The 13,199-nt window shown below is 42.5% G+C and overlaps 1 protein-coding gene across 1 annotated transcript; it reads left to right on the top strand.

Moving 5' to 3' along the window:
- Nucleotides 1–871: 871 nt before the first annotated feature.
- Nucleotides 872–6,936, top strand: LOC104393664 (nuclear receptor subfamily 0 group B member 2-like). Its single transcript, XM_010003181.1, has 2 exons — nt 872–1,442; nt 6,644–6,936. Exons 1-2 carry the CDS (start codon nt 872–874, stop codon nt 6,934–6,936), a joined length of 864 nt encoding a protein of 287 aa, XP_010001483.1.
- Nucleotides 6,937–13,199: the final 6,263 nt, after the last annotated feature.

The raw sequence follows: 13,199 nt of genomic DNA, 5'->3' as shown, positions 1-13,199 counted from the left end.
GTGTTTGAAATTACCATATGTGAAATGCAGGAGATAGCACTGTCATGAGCTATAGCTGCTGACTGTCTCTAAAGTTTCTCTCAGATCTCCCAGGAATGTGAAATCATTCCTATAAATGGAATTTGCATCCCTGGGGCTTTAATCTGTGAGCTCCTTGACATAGGTGTCACATTCTATTAGCTACACTGTGTAGTATAATCACTGTTGAGTGATCTATGAAAAACAATTATGGACATCCACAGTGTCTTCAGGTGAGTCCTTTTAACAAGAAATGAAAGTGTCTCCTCAAGGGCTGGGTACCACAGCATCATTCCTAAGTATAAATGCATTTCTGAGCTCTCTATTAGCTAGAGGGCAAAGTCAGTGTATCCATAAAAATACAGACAACTTGTTCCTTCCTCACTTATGGCCTCACAGTTTTCACTAAGCTTCCCCTCTGGAGCAGGACATCCATGTTACACAGCCAGCCATCAAAAATGCTACTGCTGGTGGCAGCAGCACAGAGCCACAGGGCACAGCCTGTCTGCACTGGGGCACAGCAAGGAGCAGCTCCTGCTGCCTGGGGCTACAGCAGCCCCCTGCCATGCCTAGGGCAGCCCTGGGACGTGCCTAGGGCAGCCTGGAGACACGCCTAGGACAGCCCCAGGACATACCTAGGGCAACTCATGGCCCCGCCTCATTTGAAACAGATGGGTGTAAATAAAGTTCAAGGAACTTTACAGATCAGGGTCATATTACTTTTCAGCAGCTGGTGTGTATAAAAAGCACACAAGACTGTGTGGCAGAAATGCTGTCCCTGGATGTTGGTTCATAGCTCCACACACACTGTTTCCTGCCACAGCTGGGGTGTCCCACGGACACATTTGGCTCCATGGATAGCGAGGTGCCAGCTGAGAAATTTGGGAAATGTCAGTGTGAGACACACCACACTAAGAGCATCCTGTACCAGATCCTTAACAAAAAGCATGGGAGTGAGACCAAGTGGCACCAGCAATATTGCAGCCCCCACTGCACTCCAGGAAGCCGAGGCTGCTCTTGTGTGGACAGAAGAGTTGTCCTGAAAACGCCAGAAGCCACGTGCAGAAGAGCTGCTGAAGTGCTCTTGAATACTTTAACTTTCATTAGAAACTTGCCTTCTTTCTATCATGTGCCTTGGGAGGATCAGGTTGTCCTCAAAGAGCAGAACTGGGCCCCTCTTTTTCTTGTGGGCCTGGCACAAGAAGGGGTGGAGTTTGACCTGAGAGAAATTTCAGCTCCTAGCTTATTGAAAAAAATCCTCCTCAATCAGCCTTTGACAGCTAGCAAAGAACTGGGAAGCGCATCAGTGGGAGCTTCTTTAGAAGAAGTTCAAAAGATGAAGAATTTATTGTGGAAATTTTGGGACCTGGACATAAGTGCAAAAGAATATGCCTATGTTAAAGGAATTATTCTTTTTAATTCTGGTAAGTCCTCCTGGAAATTACATAGATGATTATGTGCCTAGAAGGACATTTGGCTTTTTCATTTGTGTATAGAAAGATGGTTAGTTTAACTCTTTTCTGTGAATCATAGAATCATAAAATGGTTTGGGTTAGAAGGGACCTTAAAGATCATCCAACTCCCCTGCATTGGCAGGGACACCTCTCACTAGATCAGGTTGCTCAGAGCCCCACCAAGCTGCCCTTGAATACTTCCAGGGAGGGGGCTTCCACAACTTCCTTGGCAACATGTTCCAGTGTCTCACCATCCTCATAGTTAAAAATTTCTTCTAATATCTAATTTAAATCTATCTTCTTTCAGCTTAAAGTAATTCCCCCTTGTCCTATCACTACAGGCCCTTGTAAAAAGCCCCTCTCCAGCTTTCTTGTAGGCCCTTCAGGTACTGGAAGGCCACTGTAAAGTCTCCCTGGAGCCTTCTCTTCTCCAGGCTGAACAATATAACTAAATGTTCTCAAAATTCTATATTTCACAATTTGTTTTTCTGCTTGAAGTGGTTCCTTGGATGTGTGCAGTAGTCACCCACTGTAAGCTGAAACAGCTTCTATTAAACAAATGTTAAGTCATAAAGAATTAACTGTCACTTCAAACTGATTTCCAGTTAAAAGGTAACACAGCAGCCTCACCCATAGCACAGCAAAGGAGAGATAGTACATGGATCCATTATGTGAGTATTAAGAGTTATTTTAACAGAGACTTCCTCTGTAGGAAGAACACTGGATAAGATAAAATAATCTATATAATCTGATTTTCATCAATGAAGCAAAAAACCCAACAACCCTACAAACAAACCACCTGTATTGAGGTTACACAGCTTTTATTTATTTATTCTTTGGTTATCTCTACATTCAATGCCTGGGACAGCAGTCACGGAGTAAACTCAGAGTAGTAATTGCATCCTCTCATTACTGGTGCCAAGTTCAGCCTCTTTAGGAAGGAAGGTTGACTGGGTCAGCACCACGGAGCCCGTGAGTCATTACCAGCTGAGCACTAAAGTCCACTAAAGTAAATGGAAAGACTTAGTGACTCCAGTCTGTTCTGGCTTAGATCCCCAGCTCGTTCCACAGCAATCACTGCTGTTTGGCTGCCCTGTCAGCACTGTGCTGTACTTGGGACTGCACCAAAAGGATACTTGAATGCTTCAGTTATTCCATGATATTTCTTGTGGTGAATGGTTTATAGGCTGCTTGAAGGTTCTAGTGACTTTATATTTGTTTCCAATAGGATTCAAATTTTGATTCTTGAGATGTAATGTCATCCAGATGTTTGGTATTGTCTGGTGTGTCTGTGCCACAGCATCAAACCAGTGGAGTTTGTTTCAGTGCAAGCTGCTTTCTCAAGTTTTCACAATAAAACCAGGCTGAAAGAAACCACTGGTTACATCCAGGGTGATGATAAGAAGAGAAATCCCTCATCTGCAGCAGCTTACACAGTTTGACTAGCAGGAATTTTTATTATCTCTGTGGATAAATGTATTTTTCACTTAATGAAGGAGAAAGCAGCAGGAGAAGCAGATGTTATGTTCTGGATTTGTGCTTTGCAACTCCTGCGGCTTCCCTGGGGGTGCTGTATGAGACACCCAGCAGCCCTTCACACTGTCTGTAGACAATGTCCAGAGTTCCAGGGAGACTCCCTAGTCCTACTGTCTGGAGGCACTTACATCTATGGGGTGCAGAAGGCAGCTGGGAGGACCTCAGGTAAGTCTGGATTAACTCCAGATGAAACAGAGGCAGTCTAACCCTGGGCTGAAAGGTACTCAGTGATTATACACAGCCCAAATCACCTTTTTGCTACCTGTTTTGCTGCAAACAAATCTGCACAGCTGTTGTTTCACGGTTATTGTTTTTAATAATTTTTTAACACTTTTCACCAAATTCAGAAAATGTTCTCTGCACAGATGCAGCACATTTTCAGCTGCCATCTTAGTTTTAGCTTAATGTTTGGCCAAATCCTAATTCTAAGTGGATTTTAGGCAGCCACCAAGAGTGGCAATGCTAAACTCTCTCCTGGATCATGAAGTAGCACATATGGGCTCCTACTTTGTATCTTCTATTCCTGTTAGGACCACCACAACTGGCTGAGACAAAGGGGAAGAAGCAGGCATGGAGCAGTCCAGAGCTGGGTATGAGTTGGAGTTCAATGAGGTGCCCCAAAATGGAGCTGTAACAGCACAGCTGGGGCTGTGCTAGGGCAAGACAAATGACACAGAGCTTTGGTTTTGATCTGAGGGATGACACCAAGCTGACCGGTCTGAGAGACAGGATGCCATCCAGAGGGACTTGGACAATCTGGAGAAGTGTGAACCTGTTCAACAAGGCCAAGTGCAAGGTCTTGAACATGGGTTGAGGTGATCCCCAGTGTCAATACAGGCTGGGGCATGAAGGGATCTATAGCAGTCCTGCAGAGTAGGACTTGGAGGTACCGGTGGATTAAAAACTGGACGTGAGCTGGCAATGTGTGCTCACAGCCCAGAAAGCCAACTACGCAACCTGTGCTGCATCAAAAGGAGCAGGTTGAGGGAGGAGATTCTGCCCTCTGCTCTGGTGAGATCCCACCTGGAGTACTGTGTCCAGTTCTGGAGCCCTCAGCACATGACAGACATGGACCTTTTGGACTGAGTCCAGAGGAGGGTCACAAAAATGATCAGAGGGCTAGGGCACCTCTCCTATGAAGACAGGCTGAGAGAGTTGGGGTTAGCCTGGAGAAAAGAAGGGTTATTGTGTCCTTTCAGTACTTAAAGGAGACTTGTAAGAAATATGGGCACAAACTTCTTAGTGGGGCCTGTAGTGACAGGACAAGAGGTAATGTTTTTAAACTAAAAGAGAGTAGATTCAGACTAGGTATCAGGAAGAAACTTTTTACAATGAGTGTGGTGAGACACTCTAATTGGTTGCCCAGAGAGGTGGTAGATGCTCCACCCTTGGAACCATTCAAGGGCAGGTTGGATGTGTCTCTGAGTAATCTGGTCTAGTTGAATCCCTGCTCATTGCAGAGGTGTTGGACTAGATTAACTTTTATGGTCCCTTCCAGTTCAAGCCATTATTTGATCTCTTACGGCATGAAGATTGTGCTTACTATCACAAAAAAGTCCCTTTGGGAACAGGTTTGTAGGCAGCATGGGGTGTAGCTCCTCCCTCTAAAGCCCAATTTGTGCAGTACTTCTGTGTGGGAGGCTCTGACTGGGTTGCTGATTGACTATGTCTGGGCCAGCAAGAACCTGTGAAGGAGAAAGCATGTCCCCAACTCCTGTGGGGAAATAGGCAGCCCTGCTTCGATTGAATCCAAACTCTCCAGAACATACTGTCATGCTTGCTCATCCCAGGGCTACTTCAGCTAAGGCTCTGGAGAAGTCAAAGTGTGCATGTGGTGCAAGGTCATCTCTAAGATTCAGGTAATAAGTCAAAGGAAGGAGTAGGTCAGACTGTCTCACCGAACATGCATGAACAGCAGAGAGTGAGAGGAAACTGCTCTTGCTGGTGTTGACAACTGTCTGAGAAGCAATGGGGAACTGCCCGGTGAAGAGATGGGAATTGTGAAAAACAATACTGTTTTGGTATCACTGCCATATACACATGTATTTATGGAGTTGTATATTTATTTATTTATAAATAAAAAAAAAGTGACAGAACTTCTGTAAAAAAAAAAAGATGCTCTCAAGAGTTTTACAGTTCAGCTGGAAACATGTGTTTGACTGCGTATTATTATAACAGATCTCAGAACAAGAATTTTCTCATTATTTGTAAATTAAAGCCTGTGTTTGATTGCATATAAAAGAAGACCAAACGGGGAAATTAAGCACATTTGAAAGGATATAAGCAATTGCAGTTTCATCCTGAATACACAAAATCCTGACAACTTCCTTTCCATGAAAAATCTAACACTTGGAACCATTCTTACAGCTTGCAGCTGGCAGTAATCCTGGGGGAGATGGCTTTTCCAAACCCTTTATTGCTGGCTAGACTGGTTGCAGGCTTTGCCAAGGCTTCTTCTCCTCTGGCAGTGATGTCTAGGGAGAAGAGAACTGCTGAAGACTGACAAAGGGCAGACAGCCACAGACTGGAAAAAAACCACAACCAGTTTGGTTTTGCCCTAATGCTGGGCACTAGGCAGGAAGGCAAAAGGTCCCACACTTAAATGAATGATCCTGTGTGAAACACTCCTTGGTCTAAGCCATTCAGATCCCATCCCAGCGACGTATGGAGTCATCACTGTAGAAGATGCTAAGCAGGGTTGGAGTGTGTGCTTGGAGATAGGTTAAAATAAGATGTGGGAGGCAGGAGAGGCAGAAGGCAAAACTACCCCTGTCCAGGCTGCAGCAATACTGGGAAAGAATAGATGGGGTTAGCTTCAGGCAGTGAGGACAGGAGGCAACAGGTTCTTGAGAGCTGCGTGACAAGGCAATCCCACCAGAAGCAAAGGATAAACACGGGATGTCCTTTGATTTCAGTCCTGGCACCCACAATAACCCCCAGTTTGAAGTCATGTGCTATGGGGGGTATGTGACTGAGACTCAAGATCGTGACTCCATCAGGCCAAAACCTCTCACTCTCAGAAGTGACTGAGGAAAGGCAATACAAAAACAAGAAATACAATTATTTACCCTACTCCTGTGGGTCATGATAAATCTCACAGGGAACCTTTACGTTCTTCCATACATGAAGATATCTAGATTGCATGTTCAACCATAGTGCCCCAGCTAGTCTAGCAAGCAGAGTTAACAATAAATGGGGCTGGGTAGACTGGAAACCTATATCTTTGGGCTGCCAACCTGCTCACTGCTCCAAGCCATCACCTCCCTCTTCCTGATGTTGCCTACCCATTTTAGATTAGAGCTGGAATATTTTCACCTACATTCTTAACATCACTGGTGGGTAGACAACACCATAAAGCTTCTTCTCCATCTGTACTGAGTAAAAGTTGCCTTCTGTTACCATTTCAAAGCTAGATTTAATGTAATGGGCTGGATTCCAACATGCTTACAATGCTGCACAATATTCCTTCAAATGACTGAACTAAGCATACCTTCTTTTTCCAAAAAGTATGTTTACAATGTTGTTATTGTTTTCTACTGAAAGTGGCACTACGAGCTAGCAAGCCAGACACCCAGCAAGAGCACAGAATGAAAGTGTTTACGCAAGATTTATTCTTTCGCTTTTTGTTTTGACAGGATGCCACATCCTGAAGTGTCTCCCCTATGTACAAACACTGCAGCAGGAAGCTCAGCAAGCCTTGATGGACTTTATCTCAACGATGTTCAACAGAAACCTAGACAGGTTTGCTTTGATTCTTCAGCTGATTGCCTCTCTTCGAGATGTGGATGCAGAGGCAATTGAACAGCTCTTCTTCAGGCCCATCCTAGGAGAGGCCACCCTAAATGTATTACACCTAGAAACCCTATATATCAAGCCAGACTCACTGTGGAAACACATGACTTCTGTGCTCCCAAATACCTATTTTTGAAGAGATGAGAGGATTTTATGATCTAAGCACATTTTAAACAAATAATTGATGCATCTTTGTAAGCCGTTTATCTTTTTCTGTATGATTAAGTAATTTTATAAACATTTTAGAACTGAAAGCAGATGAATTATTCTATGTACACTCAAAACCTTTAGTCTAATGCATTCAGAGACTGTCTAGGAGCACCAGCATATTCTCTACTTGTGCTAGGTTCAACCATATTATTTCTAGTGAGCATTTTTATAGCTGTTTAAAACTACACAATATGCTTTTGGCTTTCTAGAAGTTTTTGCTTGCAGGAAAAGGGGCAGCAGTAAATTTTATTCAGTGCATCAACAATTGGAGATGAACACGTACATAAAAGGCTGATCAATGGTAAAATCAGTATAAATCCTTCCTTTCCCTGGGATGTCATTCTCTGATCTAAATGCCTTTTCTGTTCCACTGCAAACTCTAGTCCTTGGCTTTAATTACTTGATGGATCTTTACCTTACTAACCTCTTTATTATAGATTCCTTTTCTAAGTCTTGCAGTAAAATATGGGCACTAAATCCTTCTCTCATTATTCATAAACTTCTTCCTTGACTAAGAAACTGAACAATATGATTCAAAAAATTCTTGACAAGACAAAGTCGTTATGCAGGATTGTTTCTGCAAAGGGAATAACAAAGGTTGAAAGATACTGTGTTATGTCATAAGCAGGAGGACTAATGTAGCCCAGTTTCCTACATATTTAAGAACTTTCCCCTTTAGTCCTCCCTGCTCCCTTTTATAATTACCCTCACTTCCCTCCAAACAGATGGCAGATGTTCCTTGGGCAGCAGAAATGCTGAAATACAGTTTTCTGCAGATGTGTACAATCTGTTCCTCCATCTCTCACTGCAAGAGTTCCATGTCTCCACCTCCAAGTGTGCTGTGTCCCACAACATCTCACTGTCTCCTATCTGTCTGGCTGGAGAAGAGGCAGCATGTGTTGGGGTTGGTGCCAAGCGATGTGTGTGTTGACTGGTCATTTTGTCAGGTTAAAAAAAACACTGAACTACTTTAGTGGCAGTGAAGGAAGATATTTTTATCTTCTTCCTGTCCCATCCCTCTCCCAGTGGTTTCCACAGAACTTGGAAGAATTAATTGCTGAGTTTTTTCAAAAGAGGATCCAATCTAGGTTTGTTTAGCAAGGAGGCTAAACCAAATGGGGACTGACAGACAGGTAGACAGACAGGACAACGAAGAGCTAAATCCATGCTTCCTCAGAAAGTCAAACTAAAAGCAAAACAAAAACAGCTTGTATATACACATGAAGATCAACATATTTATATACAGAGAGGGAAGTTTAAAGGACTTTAAAAGAAACTCAGTCAAGGGAAAAAGAAGTTTAAATATGAAGAGTTTACTACCTACCAGTGTTGACTAAATACCACACATTTTTTCCCCACTTTGGTAACGGAGTGATAAATTGCAAAATTAAAGGAAAAAAGGGAATTCCAAACAAGACAAACCACTTAAGCCCGTGGGTATTAGTGATCATGGAAGTAACAAACACTGCAGTAAAAACAATGTACCTTCCTATTTTACAAGCTAACCAAACCTTTCAGAAATTGAGATTTTGGACTGATGTTTTCCATGAAAAAACTCTAGGTTAGTAGTTTTCAGTAGGTTCTTGTTAAAATGGCTAAATAATACGGCCATGAACCAAGTGGTGTGTGGTAACACAATATTCCATGGTTAGTTGTTTGTGTTAGTGAATGACAACATTCCTTCCATAGATTTGCTTTTTGTCTGTACTTTTTAAGATTCACCTAAGCAGTGTCCATCCAAAAATTGTATTTTCACATTTGGTATTAACAATATCAAATGGCAGTAGACATATGAGTTTCTCTCTCTCAAACACCTCTCTACCAGCTCTCTAAGAGCTTCCACCTTCTGGCTACTACAAGTGCTCCACTTGCACTGGTGACAGTCTGGCACAGGCCAGGGCTGTAGGAGCAGGACTGGGCTGGCCTCACACATGCAGCAGCTTCTGCAATGAGAATGGGAAGAATAATCCTTCTCTGATCTCAGTGCTTCCTCTGCTGGTGTGATGAGAGGGGAAGAAGCACTCTCAGCTCAGTGGAAAAAGAAGGAATTTTGGAAAGAGGCAAAAAAAGTACAGAAAACCTGTAAAATGAGAAATAGTAATGAGTGGTTAGAGACAGGAGCAAAAAGGGAATTAAAAAAAAAAAAGCAGGGAAAGGACAGAACCAGCTGGTTAACAGAGCTAATTTCTATGTAGTGTCCAGTTTACCTTCATAAGCCAAAGGCCTGCTCAGTGACTCACCAACAACCTGGACCCAGGGCAGCGTTCACAATTCAGTAGCCTGAAATTGAGGCTACTGAGAGCACACCAGACAGGCTCTGCTCACAGCTTGACTTCTTATCAAAATCTGCATCAAGGTCTTTGACTTTATCTTCAAGGTATAAAATGGCTTCAATTCAACTTTCTTAGAGTTGGAGGGCTCAGAGCCAACAAGTTCCCATGGCTTGGCTCACCCAGAAGACCATGTGATACTGGCTGACTACTCTGTTATCCTGAGTGCCTGTGTAACCAGCTGGCTGAAAAGAATGCCTAGTGCTCCGTAGGGCAGGTCATAGTCAAGATCCTGGGTTTTCAAGATGGTGCTACCTCCTACCATGAAGGAAAATCCTAAGCTTCAAAGGGAATTCCCACAAGCTCTGATATCATGGCCCTCACCTCAATGTGCTCTTAATACAAAATTCAGTCCTTCAACAGGTCCTTAACAAAACACATCTTCTTTAGTTTGTATGAAATTAAAAAACTCAAGAACCTTGAGCTAAAGCTGTATGTAACCAAACATTCCCTGCCTCACTGACCTCATCACAGAAAGACCATGAATGTTGATAATAATTTGCTTGATATCCTGTTCAAAGAGGCTGAGAAATTATTGTCTTGCTGAGGACAGAGTAAGAATCTGTATTTAACGTAATTAAGCTGCATATGAGTGTGGAGGTTGTGAAGGTACAAGAGGCAGGCAGGAACTGGAGAGATGAAGGATCATGAGAAGAGGTTAGGAGCAAAAGCAGGAGCTCCCTCTGGAAGGAGGAAAGGCACAACACAAGACTGCCTTTAGAAGTCAGAGGAAATAATGCATCAGAATGGACAAGCAGAGACAGAACTGAACAAAAGGCAAGAGGAAGAGAAGGGGAAACTGCTCACCTCCTCAAAAAAAAAATAATAAAAAATTAAAAATCGAGAAGAGAAAGGTTCGTTACTACTTCCTTTAGCTTCTGGAATTGAAGCAGAAGCACTGGTTCTCTGGCTATGAAATCCACCAGCAAAGTATGTGAATCTATCCCCCTCTAGTGCCTAGAAAATGACAGTATTGTCACCACCCAGAATGGGCGCTGAGCTGATGGAGACCTGCCATCATTCAATGGCTCTAACCTTCCTGCTTTCATTCCTCCTTTGTAAGAAGAAGTCATAATAATATTGCCTCTTCTTGTGAGCAAACTTTGAAAATATTAGTCAATGTTTGTAAAGAGCTAGCAAATGCTGTACCTGAGTACGTTAGAGTCCCACTGTAAAGAAATAATCCTCTGTTCTAGGCCATATTCAACCGCATGCAGTAAAAGAATGCAGAGGCCTACACATTACAGGGAAAAGAGAAAAAGAGAAGATAGTGAAGAATAAGATTTAGAAAGTACTGAGTATGGCAGGGATCCTGTGGCAAAAATAACACGTTGTTTGCTATGGTGGGACCCACCTTGGTAGTTAGTCACTTGCACTGTCTCTAGAACACAGAGAGATGAGCACACTGTGGGGAGGATTGCGTCCCTCCTCCCAGCCACATACCTTAGCTTTTGATGAATCACACTGTGAAGTGCTTTACCTCTGCATATTGGTTCAGCTGAGGAGCCTACCTGACTATCTGAGGTTCACTGACTTTCAGATAGCAGAAGTGTGATTAATCCCACCTCTACAAAACATACAGCAGTGCTCTGGATCTGAATTGTATATGCAGAATTTTAATGTACTATGTTAGCATGCTTAACTTTGCTGTCCTGATCTTTATAGCGTAGGTTTTAGACTTATCCTTCCAGCTGAATGGGTACTTCTAATAAACAACAGCTATCTGATCCAGGCTAGGAAACAAAGATAATTCAGTGATTTTATTCACCTGCCCAGAAAGGACTAAGAAGATACACTATTTTCTGAGAAAAAAATAATCTATTTTGTTTAAGTAATACCAGATTTCAAAGTCACATGGGACATCACACTCATATATTTGTATCCTTATCTATATCAGTAGTTTTATGTGGGGTTTGTATTTTAGTTTTTTTTGTTGTTGTGTTTTGTTTTGGTTGGTTGGTTGGTTTGTTTCCTGTGGAATGCCTTTTGTAGAAATGTAGGTATTTAATTCAAAACAAAAATTTTCACTTTTGCTAGAAAGCACTTGCAAGTCATAATCTCAATCTTAGATATAATTTTATTTGCAGCTGAGCCAACTATTGTAGGGTACAGATATGTGAAAAATGTGGTGCTGTACTTCATATGCATATAGTCACACAAGGAAACATATGCTACTTATGTCCATCGCAGGTCCACTAATAAAAGCAGCCAAACTCAGGGGAAAAAAACAAAACTGGAGACAAGTTTCTATAATAAAGGTATAGGCTAAAGAAGCTCCAATTCTTTAAATGACAAAAAAGAATCTGACTGAAATCAGTGTTATTAATTGTATCGAAATCCTCAGTCTTTTCCAGTGGGACCAGGAGAGGGGAGGGTGAGTCAGTAGTTCAGTTTTGCTTGGGCTTGTTATCAACTGTTGTCCTAGGTGAGGTTGTGATTTTGAAAGTACAGCTTGTCATCTTAATGTGCACTCACTCTCAGTCTCTCTGCCTGGGAGGTAACAGAAATGTTGCAAGATTAAGCACTCCATATCTCACTTAAGAACTTATTCATAAAAGGAAGACATGGTCACAGTTATCTCCTACCAGGTAATCTCAGGAGCCAAGAATGCAAAGCTTCAAGTAGTGTGGGAATGATCCCATTTCAGCCACAACAGAAACAGTGTAAGCCATGCACATTCACATAAGGATGCTTATTAGGAGGGCAAAACGGAAAGTTAGTGTGGCTGAGACAGCAGTCAGGATGGCAGGAGAGGGGTTTGCAAAATAAAGGTCTTGTATATGCAGATGACCATGCAGTGAAGGGTCTAGCAACCTTTGCCCATCAGGAACTTATTAGCAATTCAAAATAATCTGTAATATGCCTATAATATACAAGTATTTGCTTCCAAACTTGATGCAGTAGATAGCTGCAGGGGGTTGGTTTTTTTATGAGGATCAATGTAACTTTTGGGAGCATGTTGCAAAATATGATGACAGGCAAGGAAGGGATGCTCTAACTAGGAGGAACATTGGCATCATCTCCACTGTGCAGTGGTGCCTGGTGTTGCACTCAGCACAACTGCGAGGTCAACCAAAGATGTAAGTGCGAGTTGTTACTGGTGATGTCATACACAATGTTGGTGAATGAGACTTCTGGTCTGCCACCAAACATCTCACTGTCATACAGAAGTGACCAGAGAGATGCTGCAGGTGGCTCCTGAGAGTGCCACTGTGGCACCTTGGATTAGTAGAAGTTGCTACTACATTTCTTCTGAGATCTTGAGTCCCCTCAGCCCTGCTACATCAGTTTGTACACTCTCTGCACCCCTGATTTAAGTAGTTTTCACACTCTTCTGAGGTACCAAACATGTGCGACCTGCACAGCCCTCTGAGAGCTTATGGTTAGGTGTGGATTCCCTCGCCCACACTAAAAGGTAGGTAAAAACAAGCCAGTTGAGATCTGAAAGTCAAGCATTTGCTCAGATTTAACAACAAGGGCACAGCCCTGGGCCACTCCAGCTACACAGATTCCAGGAGTGGGTGGCATCCTTTTGGCTTGGAAAGTGAGTGAGGCAAATATGTGTCTGTCTGCACCTGTCCTGGTCAATACATTTAAGTCAACAGTGTCATTATTAGGAAGATAAGATAAGTGCAGAAAGTAGGAAGGTCCTCCTACAACATCTAATCTGGCTCTTTCATTGTGCATATCAATTTTGTATATGATTACATCCCCAAATACATAAAATTTAGCAAATTTATCAAACTCCACCTGAAAATAATCTAGGATATGTTTGCATGTTCTGTTCCTAATGGGACAGCACTCAGAGTGTCCTGATCTGATGGTGATGAACTAATTCCAATGCTGAATAATTAATGAC

The sequence above is a fragment of the Chaetura pelagica genome, unplaced genomic scaffold (assembly GCF_000747805.2).
Source record: "Chaetura pelagica isolate M959 unplaced genomic scaffold, ChaPel_1.0 scaffold170, whole genome shotgun sequence".
Taxonomy (NCBI): Eukaryota; Metazoa; Chordata; class Aves; order Apodiformes; family Apodidae; genus Chaetura; species Chaetura pelagica.
Note: the sequence above shows the minus strand (reverse complement) of the source record. Positions and strands in the feature narration are given on the sequence as shown.

What these genes read in the sequence shown, in the direction of transcription:
- LOC104393664 (XM_010003181.1), top strand. Translation starts at nt 872, where the DNA reads ATGGATAGCGAGGTGCCAGCTGAGAAATTTGGGAAATGTCAGTGTGAG. An exon ending in AATTATTCTTTTTAATTCTG is followed by an intron (nt 1,443 to 6,643) that starts GTAAGTCCTCCT and finishes TTGTTTTGACAG; the next exon opens with GATGCCACATCCTGAAGTGT.